A 16,470-nucleotide genomic window follows, 5' to 3' on the forward strand; every position below is an offset into this window, starting at 1 on the left:
TAAGATTCATAGAAATAGAAAAATACGTTTTACTCTCTACAGGAGAACTCTATTTATCGGAACGAAAGTTTATTTAGTGTCCAATCAAACAAAGTTCTGAAGATTGAGTTTCTTTTTCTAAACGCGAGTCCCTATCGTATGATAAGAAAATTTAGAGAATGAGGAGAATTCTTTCTGAAACTGACGAGTTCGTAACCTGTAATCTTCGAAAGATGAAGTACTAAGCTTTAGAAAACCTAAAATCGAGATTCTTACAAAGTGGTTGCAAAGAAGTAAGGAAACTTGTTTTGTTCTGATTTCAGACAAGCAGTCGGCGTGACATGGATGTGAGCTTCACGAACGTATTAGAGGGGGCTCGCCAGTACTTTCAGGGACTGCCGGTACCGAGTACAGGTAGTGCGGCCGCGTCAGCGGATCACAGTCTCGCGACATCAACGAGTTCTGCTTCGTCCATATCGTCGTCGCACGACCATGGCAACGCCTCGACCGTGGCTCCTTCGTCACCGGCACCATCCGTATCGCAAGCACCACCGTCACTATCGTTACCGCCGCAATCGACTTCGAGCGGAAACACAACCGGTAACGCTGGGAACAGTGGGTGCAACGGCGGGAGCAACGATCAGGAAACGAGTCGATATCTCAACGACGTCAGACCGTCGTCGGTGGACAACGCCACGGCCAGTTCCAGCACTTTCTGGAGCCCATCCGTCGAACCTTATCCTCCTCAACCAACGAGGGTTGAAGTGCCGGATACGAGGCCAGGCGATGACGGATCCTCCATGGAGGCGAGCTCATCGTCCTCGAGTATCATCACTTTAACGGAGATGCAGCCGTCGAGCAGTCGATCCTCGTCGACGTCAAATTTCTCACAGAAACAATCGACCTCCTTGACATCGTCGTCCAACGATCTTCATCATCACTCGCAGCCGACGACAGCGACAGCGCCAAGTTCACCGCACTTGCATCAAATGCAACCACCTCAACAGCCACACTCCCCTGGTCCGGTGTATCAACAATTAAACCCTGTCTCGAGAACGTCGTTTTCTACAGCGGAAATACTCGCCTCGTCGCACCAAGCAACCTATCAAACTGCCAATGATCGACAATCGCAACCGAACGCGCCGGTCGTAGCACAGAGAACCCAATACTATCCCCGGTATCATCATCCGGACATCACGAAGAGTGCTCCGGTTCCGTTCACTCAGAATTCGATCTATCAATCGTCGAGCGTAGCTGCAGCTACGTCATCGGGAAACGTGCAGTTGTCTACGAGGCCGACGCCGGTTGAGCAGAGCAACCCGACCACCGCTTTAGGTCAAGGACACGCTCAGGAGCAAAGAGTGCCACCGAGTTCCTACGGTAATAACGCTGTGCCACCATCGAGCACTCCTTCGATTTACGGCTCGCCATCGTCGCAGACTTATCGCACGCCGCAGCAGCATCAACCGCAGAATCGATTAAGCTCATCGAGCAATCCAGCAACGGACAGGTCGTCGCATTCGGAAAGATCGTCGCATTCCTCGCGCGTATCCTCGTCTCCGTCATGTTCGTCATTGAACCCGTGCAGCCCTCGCCACACAGCCAACTTAAGTCACATTCCTTCGTCGTCTTCGTCGTCATCGTCGTCGTCCTATCAAAATCATCCGGCGCACATTCCTTCGTCGCACTTGCCATCCGCCGGAACTATGATTCCCCCGCATCATCAGGCTCAACAGCAGCCGCCGCCGCAACAACAGCAACAATCTCAAATACAGCAGCCTCAGCAGCAACAGCTTTCTAGTCGAATAAACGCGTCCCCGCATTCGATAGGACCGAACTCGTACGCCAGTCGAATGATCGTTCACGGGACATCCGCGGCTTCCTCATCCTCAAACTCAAATCAAATGCCGCCACCGGCAGCGTTGACTAGTGGTTATCATCCTATCGCTTCTCCCCATGACGTTCCCCGTCACGCTACCCCGTCGCCGCATAGACAATCGCCCCACGTATCCACCCTGCATACGCCTCACGCCTCTCCTCATCACACACCCTCTCCTCATCACACTCCCTCTCCTCATCACACACCCTCTCCGCATAGCAGCTTCCAGCCGCATTCACCGACTTATCCACCACCACCACCGGCCACCTCCACCCCTCATTCGTACAACCTTCCCATTACGTCGCAGCATTATCAACCGAACGCCGGCGGGTACGCTGCGAATCCGTACGGGCTGCCGCCTCAGTCTTCGTATCATTCCTTCCAAAAAGGTCCCCAGCCGCCGCACACTCAAGCAAACTACTACTCGCAGTCCAGTCGATCTCAGAGCCAGGCATATGTTCAGCAAATGTCTATGGCCGGTCCGGCACCTCGAACAGAATCTACTTGTTCCGGTAGCGGAAACACTAACGGTGCCACCGGTTATCAGCCGAGTAAACCGGTGACGTACAACGGCGCCGATTCGAAGAGAAGCTCGATGGAGGTCCCTTATGCTTCTTATCGATCTCAGCAGACGTCTGTTCCGAGAACTAACACGCACAACCTTCCACCTATCGCCGCTCTCTCGTCCTATCATTCCAACAGGCGAGAATCCGCGAGCAAGGCGCAATCGGTGCAACGGCAACGATACTCGACCAGCACGGCGAGCAAAGTTTCAGTCGTTGCGCCGCCTACTTCCTCGATGGCCGCGCCTCAAAGGGTTCCCGAGTACCCGGTCACTTTGCCAACTATGAGTCACGCCATGCCGGTCAATGGAAGGACGAACACGGTAACAAATTCCTCTTACAGCAGATATACCGCTCAACACGGATATCCGACCTACGCTACCACCATGGCGCCTAGTCATCAAGGGAGCAACTCCTCGAGCAGCACCACCGTTACGTCTATCGGTCAAGCCGCTCCGAGGTCTTCCGTTCAAACTACCACGGTACATAGTTATCAAACGTCGGACACCAATCGTACGACATCCTCCTATCATCACCAGCCTGTAAGAGCTACTGAGGACTATGGATACAAAGAGTATCCGTACCAGAATTCGACCGCGTCTACGGTACAGTCTACCGTTGCTTCCTCTATAGTGACTCCTCCTTCTCAAACGAACGGAATTCGAAAGAGGGAATCTCCTTTGGACCTCTCTGTTAAAACGGTGAAAACATCCGCCGACTCGACCGCTCAGGACGACATCGAGACGATCACACCGGAGAAACACGTCAGTAGTTCCACGGTGATCTCATCGCGAAGCAACAGTTCGCGAACCATGTTACCGCCCTCGGCGCAGCCTCCTCCACAACCAGCCTCATACCCCGCATACGACAACCGATTGTCCAGCAATAACGGGAGAATCTTACCGCCAACGAGCAGCGTTCGAGCGCCGACGCCTCAGACGGTGTGCGCACCGAAAGTCGACTTCCTGCCAGACTTCAACTCCGCGCCGCTGCGTCACCATCACGGCCAGCCGCACGAGAATACTCTTCAGCGGAGAAGTTCCGCGCAACAGCTGTATGCTCCGCCTCCGCAGTGTCTTTCTTCTCAACATCCTAATAATACCGCTTCACTGCCCCATATGTCCACGTTTAAAAAGACTTCACTGCCCACGACGCAGGTGTACGACGCGGTGACTACACCAGCACCGCCTCCGCCGGTCCCGTCGTCTTCTTATCTGTCGACCAACGACACCATCGCCTCCAGAACCTCCAGGTATCCGTCGTCGATGATCGATCCTGCAAGGATAGGGCCGGCTGCGTTGCCTCTTCAAGATTACCCGTCCGACCCATCGAAATATTATCTGGACAGTAGAAGTAAATTTGGCCAGCCACCGTCGCAGAGCGATCGAAGCCCTTCGAAGAGGCCTAGCGAGACGATTTACGGCGGTGGCGGGCCGAACAAGCAGCCGAGGCTCGACACGTGGATCCAGCAGAGATTGTCAACGGCGAAAGCGTTGTACGAACAACAGAAGAGGCAAGAGATGAATCTACCGGTTCCTTTGCCGAATGGCACCCTCGTAGCACCTAGCACCTACGAGCAGAGATCCGATAGCGGATACTCGTCGTCCGAGTCCGCGAGGTATCAGCAAGCTTACTGTGATAAGAGAAGCTACGCGGAACCTAAGATCACTCATAGTTCGTCGTCGTATGTTCATCCTGTGATCACGAAGCCCACGAACGTGCATTCTTTACCGCAACAGGCAAACGCTAACCAACCATCCGCGTACACGAATTACAGACAGAGTCAGAAAGCGGCCGGACTTGTGGTGCCTCCTGGAGTTACTTCCGGCGGACAGGCCACGGAACCGCCGAGCAATACCGGTGCTGATAAACGAGTGCTTAGCTTGCTGAGGAATAGTCTAGAGAATAAACAGCAAAGGGAAGAGCAAATGAACAGCCAACAGCCTATCTTGGCTAATCATAGTCAACAAAGTTTTCAGAACAAGGTATGTAGCAATTGTATATTCTTGTACATTATATCTTACGTGCAGGTTCGATGCGTTGTTTCATTCTTCTATAACTATACCAATATGAAGTTTTAATTAATTCTAGTTCAATTAACCTGCAATAAATTATGTCATAAATACGAACTATGTTGCAAATATCAATCATGTCTGACGCCTATCTCAACCCTATTACGATCTTAACAATTTCACACGTACGACACACATCGCATACATTCAATGCAGAGATCTCCAAGTGCATTCTTTGAATCTCTACCATAAATATACATTCAGCTCTCGGCCATTCGTTATTCATAAAAATTCTCACTCACACATCTATTTAAATGTTTAACTCTACCTTCTCTTCTCCCCTGGTTTCTTCACAAAAAACGCCATTAAATACCAGAGATACTTTATCTTACATTAAAATCAATATCTTACACCAAATCCTATCTATATCTTGCCTGTAGGTTTATTGAGAGATCATAAACGTAAGCAGCGAGTTACGTCTATTATCATGCTAACGCCAGTGTCCTCTATTCCCAAAGGTTGTTGCACCGGTCGAGCCCAAAACGAACATCGGAAGACACAACCTGTCACCATTCACAGCAGCGAGCTTACTGGAACGAAACAGCAACACGCCGCCCCATTACAAGTTTCATGTGCCGAGAGCGGTAGACTCGATCACTCAGGAGGCCCCCCGTAGTTTGTATGGCTCGAGAGTAAATTCATCCGCCACGCTACCTGGCAAGGAAGCACTCCTGGGACCCCGAGGAGCCGAGAATCAGATTCACCGTGACAAAGACGATGGCCTCGCAGCTATATTGGCCGCGAAAATTAGAACCAAGGCGGAACTGAAGCAGGTGAACCGAATGAAACATGTTGTTTCTCTGTTACTTTTTACGAAGATGTTCTCTTTTTTGGCTTCTATTGGCCGAATTGTTAATATACGATGTTTTTTATTTTTGGTGTTTGTTCTTGAAGGTGGGAACCGGTCAATTTGCAACGAAACCTACGACCGTGCCCTCTCAGGATACGTCGACTACTCCAAAAGGTAAATTTAGATTCTGCTGGTGGATCGGTTTTATATTTTCGTAAAGTTTTTCGTGATTAGGTAGTTTGTGTTTTATAATTTCAAAGTTAACGACTTCTTTAGTGTATCCGTCATACATGAATTTTATATCACTTCCATTGTGGTATATTATTGTCTTAGATTGTAGTTAAATTGTTTGAAAAGGTTCGAAGGTTATTTCGAATAGATATACAGTTCTATATTATATTGTAATAGTTTCTATATTATTAGAACATTATTTTAAAAATCGTTATCGTTACATTATTTTAAAATAGTACAAAGATCGCTCTAACTAGACATTTACACGTTTTCATATCATATTATAATAGCATACAGATTTTTATATTATATTATTGGTACACTATTTTTAAAAACACAAATAGCACTTTGTCCAATCACAGTAGTGCTATAAACAACGCTTTCTTCTTTCTATTCATATTATATATCACCAATTCCTTCCACGAATGTTAATTACTATTCGCAGTCACTATATCGACAAATATAAAAAGACTCTCATAAACCTGGGCAACCATAAACTAAGTAATTATTACGAATCAACTTCTTCTTCTTACAAACGTATGCCTCAAAACTTTTTATTTCTTAATAACACATTTAAATCTGTACTTGCAGAACTAGACAGCACAGCTTCAACGTCAACTCCGCAATCCGGTTCATCGGCGGGTAGTCCGCCAAAGTTGACACGCGAGAAGGTAGCCTGTTTACCTCCCCGAAGACGGTTGTTCTCCAGAACGGAAGAGGAGAATATGCCGGTGGCCGCGACTGTTCCGGTTCCGGCGCCAGCGCCGGCGATTGCCTCTAGCGTGCCAGCACGCGCCAGCGGATTCAGAAGCTCCTCCGAAACATCGGTATTCGACTTCAGGGAGAGCGACTCCGAGGGTGAGATGCCGGTTCTCGAACGGCAAACACTCGAGGAGATGAGGAGGGACAGAAAACAACTATCGAAAGTGCAGCCACCCGTTCCTCTGAACGACGCCATGTGCATGGGCATGACCTCATCGACGGACCTCGTGAAAATAGAACTGAAGGTAACGTTATTTACGTAAGGTTGTTTCTCGTGTGATTCGTTCGTGCTCGCGAATCAACGGCCTTCAGCGTTCGAGCTCTCTTTACGATTTTTATTCTGGATTTTCAGCGGGTTGCGTGTTTTATTTTGAGTCAAGGGGACTAGAGTTGCTTCATATAAAATTTAGGATATCGCTGTTCCAACTACACCTATTATTTAACTTTGTGCTAATTTTATCATTATTTCGAAATTAATATTTAGTTTGATACAAGTTTTCACGAATGAATTTTTTGAGGCGATTGAAATTTCAAACTGATATTTTTTAATTCTTGTGCTCCGTGGAATGTGTAGTATATGTAGATCTCGAAGTTTAGGTTAGTGGTGTACGTGAATTTGCCACCTCCTCTGTTGATGGTGTCTAGTGGTGGAAATTGGTTCACGCTTTCTCCCCAAACAAAAATAAAGTAATAGGATCATCGTCTTTTACACAATCATAAATATAGAGTCCGCGAAGTTTTGTTATTGGCTGATAGTATTATGTCGTAGAAATTGGATTGTATAGGATCGTGTGACGACAAAGGCAAACATATCGAATCAAGTAATCCACACAAATTCTTACCGCTTCGGATCAACCCTAGTTGTCCCGATTATAAATGAAGTGAGGATGTCCGACACTACCACGCCGCTTTCCCCAGAAGCGGCCTGGTGTCCGTGCGGATTTCCTCCACGTTAAAAAAAAAAAAAGATGAAGCGAAGATAATTCATTCGTGTTGGGTCTGCTTAAATAGTCTGTAAAAAATTCTTGATCTAAATTCAAGCACAGTGAACTCACGTATAACATGATAAAAGAATTGCGACAAGTATTCAAAGAACGCGATAAACACCCGTATAACGTGTTAGATAAATTTAACATTTTGACATACTTTCCGCGACTTCTTGTTTAGAAAAATATTTTTCCACGCGTGATTCGTATAATGCGGAAGTAGTATGCTCCGGATATTAATTGGAAAAGATCTAATTTTTCTCATAAACTCTTGGTTTCTTATATTCAGGAGAACGACAAGATTACCGAACTGGACACGTTCTGGTCAACCACGTGCGACAAGTTTATGGAACAACTACGAACAGGAGACGCGATGAAGAAACGCGGTCGCAAAAAGAAGGTCAGCTGCACGATAACATCCAAGCTTGATGACACGGGCAACGATAGCAGCAAAGAATTAGACGCTAATACATCTCAGATCAAACCAGAGGACATCAAAAAGGAAATCCAAGATGTCGATTCACCTCTGGACAGTAAAGACGAGTCTCTGGAAACGAACAAGGATGATGAAGCTTCTGAGATGACGGACATCAAAATAGAAGTGAAGACCGAGCTAGAGGTGAGCAAGGATGATGAGAAAAATTCTAGCGATGATTCTGACGAGGTGCCGCTAATTCGACGGGCAAAGAAAAAGATGAAGAAGGATGACAGTGATTGCGAGGAGGAGATAATATGTAGGAAGAGAAGGATTCGTAGAGGAAGCAGAATTAAATTACAATCGTCCAGCGGCAGTGATTCCTCTAGCGAAGAGAGCGATGCTAGTACGGAGTTTGGTCACGGTTCTTCAGTAGCTGATAGGCTAAGAGCAAGAAAACGTTGCACCAACAGTAGCATTGAAACCGAAGGAATGAAGCTTAGATCCAGAGATACGACACCACAGAAGGCTAAGAATGAGAAAGAGTCGAAATGCTCCACCTCGAAGACTTCTACGTCTCAGAAAACGAAACCGAAGCCTTTGTTTGGCGATGGTAGTGATTTTAGGCCCGGATGGGAGGAGGAGGTGTACGTCTACAAAAAATCCTTGAGAATGCCACCTAGGTTGATCACCGTGTCGAAACCATCAAGGTTCCACAGGTTGTCCACCTCGTTGCCTGATTTGGACCCAGGATCTCCAGCTTTGTCAGTCTCTATGGACAGTTCCGACGTGTATTTGGACAGAAAGAAATTGGTAGACAGCGATGTAGAATCTAACTACAGCTTTAGTACCACTGAGATTGGGATAGGAAGTAAGATCGACGATGAAGAGGCCACGTCGTCTACGACAATCTCGTGTCCTCCTAAGGGTATGAAGCATTCAAGATCGGAAAACAGTTCCATCGTCGACGTCCTAGCTCAGAGGGTAGGAACCAGTAAGAAAGAGCAGAAGAGGAAACAGAAAGAAAAATCGGATAAAGGTGGAAATAAAACGTTGCAGAAAGGCAACAACGAACCTGAACTGCTTCCGACTCCAAGTTTGATTCCTTTGTTGGAATCGTCTAAATCACCAAAGGGCAAATCGCCTGTCAAAGATAACAAGGTGAAGCCTATCAAGGTGACGGATTCGTTCCTACTTGGTTACTTCCGCAAGGAAACGGTAAACAACTTTCGCGACACGTTTAAAAATAATCATGCTCTACCGAACGAATTTTCAACATTCGTGCTGAAGAGTAGAACGAGAACAGAAACGCGAGTATTGAAGAAACAAGCGACCATCAGAGAAGTCTTTGGCGAAGACAGGCCAGCCTCAGCGCCCCCCATGCAAAACCACGACGATACTTCTCAGGACGACGACTCGCAGACTGAAACGCCAGAGAACAGGGTGAGGAAAGAGAGGACCTTGAAGCAGAAAGTTGTTTCGCGATTGAAGAACGCTGGAATTTTGAGGAGACACAAGGCGATCATGAACTCGAAGCAACATCATCTTTTGATGGAGAGGCGAAAGGATTTGTTGAAATCTTTGGCCGAGAAGAAACTACGCCGCTTAAAGGCGGAAGCGGAAGAGGAGCCGGTGCAGGAAGAGACTAACGATGCGCAGGAAGCGGAAAACAACGAGCTTGATGACGAGACCAATGAGTCAGAAGTTCCTAATAAAAAGAAGCTTAAACTGAGGACAAGCAGACGGAAGTTCCGCTCCGGATTCGATTACATTCGCAAAAAGAAAAAACCGTTGAAGAAGGACGAGACGCTGCCTAAAGAAAGGAAGAGGGTGAGCACTGCGTATTTTTGTAAACGATCTTATTCTCAGTGATATGGATCAATGATATCGCACATGTATCTCGAATGCGTTACAAAATTATTAAATTATTTTTTTGTAAGCTTCGAAATAGTTTTTCACTTTTCCTGCAGAAGTTCGTTGAACTGTGTGGTGTCACTTTTTAAATACATGCACGATCTATTGTTTCATCAATGTAGAAGGTATAGAAGATTATCAATGTGAAATATTTGTTTTGCAGCAAGTTCTAACAAGGCCCAGTCCAGAATGTGTAGCTGATATTCAGTCGGAGATTAGGACGTGGGTGATCAAGAAGGGTGTCGGCGAAACAATGTTGCATCGTGCCGCCAGACTCGGTTACACGGTAAATATTGAAAAAAACATTTATTCATTGAAAATTCAATCTCAATTTAGTGAAACATATTCATTGATAAATATTTGAATACAAATTGCGTTTTTTCGCTGTGTTTGTAGGATGTCACTGCATACTGCTTAGAGAAGTTGAATAACGCGCCGAGCCCAAAGGATAACGCGGGATACACGCCGCTTCACGAAGCATGTTCGAAGGGTCACCTGGAAATCGCGAAATTGTTGCTCGCGTACGGGGCGAATGCGAGTGAAAGTGCCAACGGTGGAATAAGGTAATATTCATTACTGAGTTCCAGCGTGTGTCTCGGAATTCTAATAGACAATTCTTCAGAGACATTAGAATACGATCCATTTCCTTATTACAGACCACTTCACGAGGCAGCAGAAAATGGTGCTACCGAACTCGTACGCTTGCTACTTTCTTATGGCGCTGATCCTCTATTAGCTACTTATTCTGGACAAACCCCGCTGATGTTAGCTGCAGATACCGATGCCTATTCGATTCTAGAACAACACTTAGATGATATTCAGGGTCGTACAAGTACAGCGTGGTCGTTTGGTGGCCCGTCTTCTATCTTTGGTAAGTTCCCCTAAAAATCTAAATAACATCCTAAAGTTTTTGCAATTAAGTCATTACGAGGCCTTTTCCGATTTCGTTGACAATCAAGGTCATTTGAAAGTGAGAAGGGTACTTGAGGTCGTGTTCTTGTGAGTTAAAGTCAAATAAAAAGATTACAGGATTATCAAGATGGTATCATTAGTGATTAAAGTTATTAAAAAGTCTCCAGAGGTGTATTTTCGATGTCCAGAATCATTTGAACACCATTATGTCATTGTATACTCAGTTACCCTATATTAATTGAATTCAAAAAACAGTTTCGATTATCAATACTGAAAGTAAAACTGTTATCAGAATGATTTGATATTTAAATATTTGCAATTAATTAATCATCGATAAATTTGTTTCAGACCCAGAAGAAACTGGTTACAATCCCCTCGACGATCCTCCTATGGACAGTCCAGAACCCGAATTAGATGAAATCGAGATAGAAATGGGCGACGTGAACCTGCCAGTTCTCTTTTCCCTCGCCAACGATCCAGACAAGTGGGTTCTCCTCCAGGATCTGATGGCTGCCCTAAGAATAAAAAGCAGGGACGCGTTGCTGCGTCAAGTGAATCCTAAAGCTCACGCTGGTCCACCAGCGATCGCTCATCGCGACGTCATGAGAGAACTGAAGCTGCAAGATTTCCTGGAACAATCCCGTTGCTGCCATCTGCTCAGCGGCGGCGAGCGAATCAACGTGAGAGGGTCCAAGGTGACTCTGATTAAGTACAACGAGAAAGTGAGATCCCTGTTGAACGTAGAGAAAGTGGTCATCAGCCTAAGGTGACAAGAGGCGTCGCTGGGGCATTCATCACCCCAGGCGAAGCCGTCAACTTCCGCCTCGAAGGAATCGTTGAAGAAGATCTCCAGTGTTTCGCCTAAACGCGAAAGGCAAGCAAGAACGCGACAGGGTAACAAGACAGTTGTCACGGATTCAACGTGAATCGGGAGATATCGTTAGCCGTAAAAAGTCACTGAGCGGCTAAGTGGAAAGTTCCATTTGATCAAGATCTAGTGTTTTACTTTGATTCTGTTCAAACAGGATCGAACGAACAATTATACACGGGAAGTATATAGAATTAGTGGTTCAGGTACGATCGAAGAGGAAGATAGTTCAATGGCAGTGCATTTGACGCGTTCTATTAGCAGTATTTATTGACAGATGTTCCAAATGGAGCACAGTGATATTTTATCGATATATCCGTTGGGGGCCGAGGGATGATGACGTCTTTAACCATGTTTTCTAGATGAAGATCGTCATCCTGATCGAACTTTTTGTTCTTTGGTTTGAACGATTTGATATAGAAAACAGAGAGAATTTGAACAATCTTTGTGAAGAATCGGAAGAGAAATCTTTCGTTCGAGCTCCAGCCGTGTAGATTTTAATCGTAATATTGGAATCTGGTGGAAGTCCACGCGCTTATTGTCAGTGCGATTATTTGTTGAAGGAATCGATTTTAACGGAGAACTTGAAACTCCGCGTGAATGAGCATCACGTATGTCTCACGTTCTCTGCTCATCGATGTGATTGTTTTAAGTTAGCAATGAACGAACGTTGGAACGTACGAATTATCCAATCGCTATCAGCTTTGTCACGTTACCACGTTATTAATTTAAATAATTTCGTTTTGTTGTTCCCTGTCTTTGTTTCTCTTTTCTCTTTTTTTTTTACTAGGTACTAGCGAGTCGATTAAAAATGTAATTCGGTTATGTGTTTACCGTTGTAGATTTAAGTAAGCGTTTATTAATCGTCGAAAAATATGGAGCATTTATGTTTCTTGTTATCTCCTCTTTCTTCCTTTTATTTTCTTTGGGATGTGCAATTTCGCGAGTCTGCTTTCCATTGAACGATTGCCGACCGATAAGCGCGATCGATCAGTGTTTGTTAAGTCTAAGAGATATAAAGAAACGGACCGATGGTAATATTCAGTGTGCAATAAGTTTCATCGAACTCACGATGATTGATTTACGAATTAGCGGTTTCCATTTCAGATTATATTCAGCTGTTTACTTGTTGGAACGGCGAGAAAATGCAATCGACGCGTTCACTGTTGTCTAGTTCTATTTGTTTTTATTATCACTATCACGCTCGTTAACTAGTATGCTCAAGTTGTTTCTCATTTAGACTTTAACCTGTCGAATTGACGAAACATTTTTCGTTATGGAATAAATGTAAGCGGTTATTAATTTTCTAGCTATTCTTTATATTAACGCACGGGAGACTATCAATAGTAGGTCTTTTAAAGGCTACAAATGTTCAGCAGTGAACGTGTACAAGGATCATTGACGCATCCGATTTACGAAAGAATTCATCGAATGCGATGATGGAACCGATCTCTACGTACTTATATCTTCGAAAGCGTATTAAATGTGTGCGTCGAAGGGGAAGGTTGAACACTGAAAGGAACAGAGAGAGACCTCCTACGTATCGTAGACAGAAGCTTTTACAAGTTTTTTAGCAAAATCTAAGCACGCTCGCGGGCGCGTTTCATTTTACTCCGTGTGTACAGAGATTATCCAATCGTTCTGATCAGTCTCAGGGAAATATCCGTATGCGTATTCTCGATATCCTATGCGTTGCATCGATTTGAATAGAGACGCGACCAGGCATCTCTGGTTGATCGACGGATGAACGTTCGTTAAGATTTATGTTATACCGATTTCTTCGCGATGTACAGTAAGCATAGAGAAAGAGGAATACCGTTTTAGTCTTCGTACGTTGAACGAACGTTTCCGGTCTGTCGCCGTGATCGACCGATGGCTGGTGGCTCGCTCGCTGCTCGTTTTAATTTTATTTAGCTGACGATTTCTAAACTCGAATATATTACCGAACAATACCGTGGACGAAGTGCAGTTTACACGTGTACATAACTTATTTTCGAATAAAAAGCTAGTGTCACCTGCCATGCAAATGTATGCATCGAAGGACTTCGGATTCCTTCGCGGTCAGTGATCCTATATGCGATTCTTGTTAAAAAAATAATCTGGAACGAAGTTCACGAGAACATAGGGAAAAAGAAAAAAAAGAAATATATATATATATATATATAATATATTACATATTTATATATGATATATAATATATTATATTATATATGTTACATATTATATACATATATAATATACACACTTATAGTAGAAGTAAAATAGATCGAAAGGCGGATTGGAGGGTGGCGAATCAAGATAGGAAGGGAAAAGTAACTGTACGTACTGTGCGTGTAATGTACCTTTTAAATGTAAAGTAGATACCGAATTACCGAATATAATAGTGTAAGTAGTCAAAAAGAACACGACACTTGTTCATGCAAACTATAGGGGCGTATACACATATTTACGCACGAGTAATAGCATAAAATATAAGGAAAAGGGAAAAAATCAGGCGGCTTAGATTAACTCGAGGAAGAACGTTGTAATTTCAGCGAAAAAAGAAGCCGAATAATGCGCTGTTACGGGCGTATGTATATATATATACACACAACACGCAGATACTTTCTCGCAATATAATAGGGGCTATTGCAGTTACTATCGCTAACTAATAATAATAATTATTATTACTATTATTACTACCGGTCACCGAATACTACTACGAATACTACGATTACCGCTATTACTATTTACTATTTGCCACTACCATTACTATAACTACCACAACTACTATTACTACCACTGTCACGACTATCCGCTTTTTTTATTGTACGATATATACATAATACCGAACTATGAATGTACATTTCTTAGCTGTAACGTCTCCTCTTCCTCCATTGTAATTTATATATTATATTTGAGGAATACTTCTAAATGTGTTGAAGAAAAAGAAAAAACCGCTGCTGCTTTACGAGAAGAAGGAATTCTATGTGAGAAAGAACAAAATATATTATATATAAATATATAAATATATAAATATATATGTATATATACGTACATATATATATATTTTATTTCAGAAGTTTAGTTTAATGGATAATAATGTTAAAAAAAAATACGCGAGGAAGGATACAAATTTAATTCTCTCTGTGATTCGTCTAAACAATGGAACTAAGTAAACAAAAAAAAAAGAAAATTAAGAAAAACAAAAAAGAAGAAAGAGTTATGGTTATATTAATTAATTAGTATTATTATTGTCATTGTCATTTATCATTGCTCTGTACCGCAAGTTTATCGAACAACAAGTCACAATGGACCGACAAACTCGATTTTCGTAATGAACTCGACTCGTGATTTTCTTTTCGCTAATAACAGTAACGAGTTATCCTATCGATGTAATAAAAACAAGTATTTTTACCGATCTCTGCGACTTCTTGATTTCTCTAAAACCTACCCTCCCGTTTGAGAGCTTCGAACCGGAAAAGTATAATTTGAAATTGGCATTTTTTAAGGTTATATTTAAATTTTGAAATCTCGAACTACAAATTGAAACCAGTCAGAATTAAGAGGAATCGCGCTCGAAGGAAAGACAGGTGACACAGATTTAAAATTGGTAAAACGTTTATTAACTATTTAAAAACGATGAAACAAGGTGAACATGAGATTGACAATTCAATAAGTAATATTATTAAATAGACTATAGAGATGTATAATAAGTGTCTGTAGTAATTATTCTCTTTATACGTTCCTTTACATCGAGACAAACGTCTTTTTTATCATCTTACTTTCTCCACTTCTTTCTCTATTATTTTTTTCTAAAGGTTGTCTCATTATTTTTCGGCGAAGCCAAGCTTTCTCACTTTTCCTTTAATTTCTCTGTTTTCAGGCACGTCCTGTGCGATAATATTAATACGTCAACGTTTCTTGCCATTCGATTTATCCTTCAATTATCGATAACACGACTCCCTTTTTACTTATTCTCGCTCTCTCTCTCTCTCTCTCTCTTTCTTTTTCTTGTAAATACGTATGACGGCTGTTGCGTTAACAATTCTAAACACAGGATTCTGTCGTAGGAAAAATAACTCGTAGAAAGCGTACCCTTGCTAATTATTATTATACCCGAATCGATGTCGTTCGATCGCGCGAATCACATCCTACGAATAAACTAAAAACGGAAGGAAAAAAGAACGCGAAATCTGCCCTTTTCGCTCGTCCAACCGAAGGAAAGGCAATTGACGATGACGAAACGATCAGCGAAATCGCTTGCAGGATCGGCGATTGTGAAATAAGAGGTGTAGGTGTGTGGTCATTGCGACGATATACAGTTTTAGCTACGTACAAGCTCTGACTAAACGAGCATTCTCTCCCAAACGATGCATCTCGCGTTCTCTATAAACTCTCTCTTTATTTCATAACCCTTGCTACAGTTTCGTTACATCATCCTTCCTACACCATTTCCTCGGTACGTCAAATGCTCTCGCATTTTTCTATTCACTCGTAAGTACTATGTATTTCGATGAGCGACTTCCTTCGTAATTTCGTATCCACTCGTCCAGATTTAATGCTCAGATATGCAGATCTGTCTTCAACACAGGATACGTAATGTGATCGAAAAGATGCCATTCGATGATTCTTCTCGTGATTTTTTTCATTTTTTTTTTCTTTTTTTTTTTTTTGATCGCCTGTGTGAAAATGGCTGAACAACGAAGGCGTTTCGTTAATCTAGATAATGCTGAAAGTTATTCGCAAAGTTTTTGTTTCAGAATGTTATAGAACGCGGACTGTTTGCAAGATCTGTCCTCGTTAATATCTGCTCTGTTTTCCTTCTATCTTTACGCATACGCATCTAGCTTTCTATAGATTGGCACGGGCCAATCGTAGAAAACGAAACTCGAAGGTAACGGTTCCTCTTTGCATCGGACGTACGATTGAACGTGTACAATTCGTCGCGTCATATCCTTGTTTCGATACGCCCGAGAAATACTCGCTACCACCTGTTTCCTGATCGGTTACACGCCATCACTATATACCATCTCGATTATCCGGATATAGATATTTACAATAATATATATATATATATATGTATGTATGTATATATATACCTACTATCGTAATAATAA

The 16,470-nt window shown here is 43.2% G+C and overlaps 1 protein-coding gene across 6 annotated transcripts in view; it reads left to right on the forward strand.

Annotated features, from left to right (window-relative positions):
- LOC122573519 (nascent polypeptide-associated complex subunit alpha, muscle-specific form-like) overlaps nucleotides 1-14,773 on the forward strand; it is a 329,038-nt gene extending 314,265 nt beyond the window's left edge. For all 6 annotated transcript variants that reach the window (XM_043739967.1, XM_043739968.1, XM_043739966.1 and 3 more), the window contains 9 exons: nucleotides 303-4,406; nucleotides 4,952-5,266; nucleotides 5,388-5,457; nucleotides 6,106-6,521; nucleotides 7,552-9,507; nucleotides 9,755-9,877; nucleotides 9,988-10,154; nucleotides 10,248-10,462; nucleotides 10,852-14,773. In XM_043739967.1, the coding sequence (XP_043595902.1) occupies nucleotides 321-4,406; nucleotides 4,952-5,266; nucleotides 5,388-5,457; nucleotides 6,106-6,521; nucleotides 7,552-9,507; nucleotides 9,755-9,877; nucleotides 9,988-10,154; nucleotides 10,248-10,462; nucleotides 10,852-11,273 (7,770 nt within the window). In that variant the 5' untranslated portion in view covers nucleotides 303-320 and the 3' untranslated portion in view covers nucleotides 11,274-14,773. The remainder of the gene's footprint in view (nucleotides 1-302; nucleotides 4,407-4,951; nucleotides 5,267-5,387; nucleotides 5,458-6,105; nucleotides 6,522-7,551; nucleotides 9,508-9,754; nucleotides 9,878-9,987; nucleotides 10,155-10,247; nucleotides 10,463-10,851) is intronic.
- The last annotated feature ends 1,697 nt before the right edge of the window (nucleotides 14,774-16,470 follow it).

The sequence above is a fragment of the Bombus pyrosoma genome, linkage group LG12, assembly GCF_014825855.1.
Source record: "Bombus pyrosoma isolate SC7728 linkage group LG12, ASM1482585v1, whole genome shotgun sequence".
NCBI lineage: Eukaryota > Metazoa > Arthropoda > Insecta > Hymenoptera > Apidae > Bombus > Bombus pyrosoma.